The sequence below is a fragment of the Anarrhichthys ocellatus genome, unplaced genomic scaffold, assembly GCF_004355925.1.
Source record: "Anarrhichthys ocellatus isolate YVR2014 unplaced genomic scaffold, GSC_Weel_1.0 scaffold3784, whole genome shotgun sequence".
Lineage (NCBI taxonomy): Eukaryota > Metazoa > Chordata > Actinopteri > Perciformes > Anarhichadidae > Anarrhichthys > Anarrhichthys ocellatus.
Window position 1 is genome coordinate 1 of NW_022283758.1, and position 5241 is coordinate 5241.

At 38.9% G+C, this 5241-nt stretch overlaps 1 protein-coding gene across 1 annotated transcript; it reads right to left on the reverse strand.

Moving 5' to 3' along the window:
• Positions 1-3115: 3115 nt before the first annotated feature.
• On the reverse strand, positions 3116-4914 carry LOC116379141 (two pore calcium channel protein 2-like). The gene is made up of 4 exons (XM_031841070.1): positions 4838-4914; positions 4663-4744; positions 3884-3975; positions 3116-3775 (listed from the first exon to the last, which is right to left on the reverse strand). The coding sequence occupies exons 1-4, from the start codon at positions 4909-4911 to the stop codon at positions 3697-3699; spliced, it is 327 nt and encodes a 108-aa protein (XP_031696930.1). The 5' UTR covers positions 4912-4914; the 3' UTR covers positions 3116-3696.
• Positions 4915-5241: the final 327 nt, after the last annotated feature.

Sequence of the window (5241 nt, forward strand, 5' to 3'; positions counted from 1 at the left end):
TTAAACGTGTTACAATATTCAGGTAACTGGTGCAGCACTAAGTTTCTGCACAGAGATCAGTGAAACAAAAACAAGTGCAGTGCCTTATTCAAAGAACTGACCGCACAGAATAATCAAAAAAGGGCCACATTGCTCCATGTTCCTGTCCAACCACGTAATATCATTCAAATCGTTGTTACTTGTTGTTGGAGTAAATTTTTATGGAACTTGTGTTTTTTGTGTTGCCATAATTCAAAAACTAGTAAAACATAACATTAATTAATGAATATAACAAGATGTGATATTGCCCACAATAAATACAGAGGAGCAGGATTCAAACCTTCACTAGACAGACAGACAGATACTTCGACACATACAAAGCACTGATACAAACTAAATAAGGAATAAAAACATATGAAAAAAAAAACAGCAGCTAGTCAAGATACCAGAACAACTACAGAGAACTGTCACTATCATAAAAAACGTACAAAATGCCGCTGTGTATCAAACTCGGGCTCCACCATAACAGGCAGCCTCATTACAAATCTAGCAACAAATTCAGCCTGATTATGGAGGGCAGGTGCTTTTAGAGAAACACATTCAAACTATGTTTTTAATACTAAGTTTTAATTACAATTACAGCACCAATATCTCTTCTCTGAGGCGCCTACTCAGCATGACCTTTGACCTCGCTATGGTGGTCTATAATACACCACATACAAAAACATGAATATTAAAAGATTTATTAACAAACTATTTTTCAACTTTGATATTTTCTTATGCATTCTGGCACCTTATTTACATTAAAAGTACAAACAAATTGGATTGGGGATTTCCATTCTTAACAAGTGTGTGTGTGAGTGCGTGGTTGTGTAATGTGGTAAGACTGAGGGAATATAGCTGCACATGAAAGCTAATTAGATCATTTAAAACTGAGAGAAAGGTGAAACTCCCAAGTACTTCTCTTGATAAGACAAAAACAAATCAATAAAATCACAAATTAAGTCTTTGCATTTTTTGCAAAATATTTATTTAATTTATCTTATACACAGTTATAACAGTTCACAAAATGCAGACTGAAATACAAGCTGTACTTCAAGATAATTGAAATATCAGTTGCACTCCAACTTCCCTATACAGCCCAACTTTTCAATTAAAAAACATATTTTCCCTGTTTCTACAAATAAACTGCATTTGATCTTTGAATGTATTTATATAAACACCAAGGCACTTTGTCCATTCCAGAAAAAAAATAATCTAGTTTTTAATACACTGGCTTAATGGCAGATATCCCTTTCCACAGACAGAAACATATGTTCACAGTTACTGAGCTTTTGATACAGTACATGGATGATAATCCAGTATGCTGCCTCCAGCCTCACCAGCACCACAAATACTCCCAGAACATCTGCCCCTTTTTCACATGCGCGTCACTCCCTAAATGTCATGGAAAGCTGACATATTGGGGTGTCGGGCGTGAATATAAAGCAGTCACATCAACAAATACACGTGGCTTTTGTTTTTGGTTCAAATAGTTAGCAGGATCTGAGATCCCATTTCAGCTATAACCGTGTGAACAGGTGGCTGGTTTTCAGATAGATTGGTACATGTGGAAAATTTCCTTATGAACCGCTGCACTTACATGGATGGAAGTAAATACATCAAAATAAAAATGTGGGACGATATCAGGCGATTGTGTTTCACTACTGTTCAGTACTGCGGGGTAACGTGCAGAGGCCTGGGTCAAAAGGTGGAATGTGGAATGCCCTCCAAGTGCTTTCCAGTTAGAGGCGTGCTTCCTGGTTCTTTCATGCAGTGCGGGGAACACACATTCTCTCTACAGAATATTATTTTGCTGAAGTGGTTTGGCCAGTTTTAGGTGCAACATATTTCTATGTCACATCTAACCATTACAGTCATTTTATCCAAAGCGACTTACAATTCAGAGTCTGTGACATTTCTACACCGTAGGCACAGCTACGGGAGCAATTTTGGGGTTAAGTGTCTTGCTCAAGAACACTCTGCTATGCGAATAGCAGAGTCGGAGCTGGGGATTGAACCGCCAACCCTCTGATTGAAAGACGGCCCTGCTACCCACTTAGCCACAGTCACCCCGTTTTAACCAATAAAACTGAAGCGGGCGTGCAACGTCTGAGATCTGTATTTTGAATCCTAGTATTCACCCGCACCATAAGGTTGCTATCTATCTATAATTTTGTGTCAACACTGTGATTTTACCATGTTGCTCTATTCGATACACGCAACGTCTACAGTTTTGCATGTCTGTCCTGAGAGAGGGATCCCTCCTCGCTTGCTCCTCCTGAGGTTTCTGCCATTTTCCCCCCCATTAAAGTTTGATTTTTAAGATGGATTGTAAAGACCCTGGAGGCAAATTTGTGAAGTGTGATATCAGGCTATAAATATATTAAGTTACGTACTGATACCAGTAGAGTATATTTCCATGTTGTGATTCCTGTGGTTGCACCGTCACACAATCAAGCCACACTAAACGCGTTGGGTGTGCCTCCTCCGTTGTTGTTCGTGCAAAACACCGAGCTAAAAGTACACGTTTGTGAGCCTGTGGGTGTGAGTCATTTTGTTTTCAAAACAGATCAGGATAGATTCTAAAACTTGCAAATTGTTAGAAACATCCGAGTTCGCACTGCATCCAGTGAAAGATAGAAATCTGCTAATTCTTTGGAAACAAGCAACATAAAGTTCATTCTCATTTTACAGCAGCAGTTTATATAAATACATACATACATTATTTGCTGACCCATATACCACATTTGAAAGTGTTCGGCATTTCGGCCGTTGTCTTCTTTTTCACCAAAAAGGTTTACTAAATAACTTTCAAGAATTGAAAACGCACTGTGAAACTCCCAGACCGGACAACGCAGTGGTAAGGGACCTGTCAATCACAAGGTAGCCCCGCCCTACAGCATACTCTGCTTTATTGTCTATTTTACTCTAAATGGAGCATAATTTACAAAATGAACATCATGTTGTATTAAAAAAGACTTGAAACTAGCGATTGAGACTATAAACTCATGTTTACAATGTTTACTGAGGTAATAAATTAAGTGAGAAGTAGAGTCATTTTCTCATAGAGTTCTATACAATCTGACTTCCTTTTACAACCTGAGGAGTCGCCCCCTGATGGCCATTAGAAAGAATGCAGGTTTAAGGCACTTTCTGCATTGGCTTCAATTTTCAGAACAGGAGGTTTCTGCCTGATTACCACAGGATGAATATTCTTGTGTATATTGTTACAGTGTATCGTTAGTTCTTTGGAGAAACAAACCTTGCCCAACCTTCACTTTTTCAATCTAGTGAGACAGTGAGCAATTTAGAATTGCTTTCTCTATGTGCCAGTTTCCATATTTTAAATTGGTCAGAGCTTTTTGTAGTCACAGTTTTCATGAAATTCTTGTGCAGTTATTACAAAGACATTAATAGACACTGAACAACATTTCTGTACGGAATTGGCACACAACTTGTGGTTCATGAATAACATAATCAGAACACGTGCTACCATACTTGTTTCAGTAGAAGTAATTTATATACATATTAATACATTTAAAATACACTCGAAGTAGAATGCTATAACATTGACATCTCAGTGCTTTTACCACACAATAGACTAAATTAGTAGCAGTCTCTTGACTCGCAAGTGAATGTACTTGAATGTAGGTGCTGGTGCTCTGTGTGTGTGTGTCACCAGTGTAGGTGTAAGTGGGGGTGTTGGTTTAATTGACATCGTAATTCCTCTTCGGTTGGCTCCTGGATCTGCTCTCTGCAGAGAAAGAGGGCAAGTCATGGAAAAAGGAATGATTGGACAATCAGTTAGCTGGGATTTTTTTAAAGGTATATGACTCACAACAAACCGGCAGAGTCCACCTACCTGAACATGAGCTGAACAGAGGTTTCATATCTGATCCTCTCCACATCTGTAATAGAGCAGCTGTGACTCCGGTCCCACTTATAGATGAAGTTCTGTCAGAAAACATTGGCATTGTTAGCACATTTGTTATGTAGTTCATATTAAAAGAGAAGGCTGGCATTATTACAGATTTTGCTTCAACAAGTCACATAAACCAACACTCGCTGATTGGATTGGATTTTGATATAAAAAAAAAGTAAAATAAATTGACTTTATTTTGTAAATTTCTTTGCATACGTTGTTAAATAGGTGCACAATATGACCGGGGATGTGATCTAAAAGGGTTAAAAAAGGCATCTTTTACTTCAGTTACTGCTAATGCACACGCAACATTTCCTACTGCTGCAGCTTCACACTGAAAGCATTGAACTGGCAAAACACAAGTTGACTTTGATTATAAAAAAGTCACTGGGAACGCAAAGCGTTTGTCAGTGAACTCGACACTGACTGCCATCGCTCATCAAAAATTTTGACAGCGAATCAGCTTGAAATATTGCAGGGAGTAACAGAACAAGAAGGAGCAGCCACAGATATAGAAAAAGGCCAATTATTGCTCGACTTCTTTATTAAACGACAATACTTTGTTTTATTTTGGAGCCTCCAGTATTCTGAGACCTGTAGTATTAAACTGCATTAGAAGTTACCACCAGTGAATAAGGTCTTCTTCTGTGTTGTTGCGCGTTATTCAAGTTATGAATGAATGAATGTATGTATGTATGCATCCGTCTGAGGGAACTGACCTCTAAAATGACCGCCACAAACAAGTTGACCCACATGACAGAGGAGATGAGCCACCAACACACGAAGTAGATCTTCGACCACCTGGGAAAAAATAAAACGCGCTCTTCAGCATCGTCATCACCCGGCACCACCGTCACCAGCGTCAGCTGCTGTGCCTGTCAAATGATTTCTTACTCTGTGGTGTGTCTGCTGTATGCTTCCAGGAAGGCCTGCCAGTTGTTGACTATCATGACATTGTACAGCAACATGATGGCTGCCTGAGAGAGAGAGAGAGAGAGGGAGGGAAAGCTACTCTTCTTTCACTCTGCTGCACTTTTGTTCGCTGTATATCATAGCGGTCTTCAGCGGCGCAAAATGATTAAATCACTGTCCCTAACCCATCACTAAACGACGATCAGTAAACCATCATTGACAGCGATAGCGCATCATCCGCAAATGTCAAACAGGTAAATAATTATGTTATAAAGTGCCACACAATAAGGAATAAATATGTTTCTATAACTCGCAATTGAATATTGAAATTATGCTCAATTAAACGTGTTACAATATTCAGGTAACTGGTGCAGCACTAAGTTTCT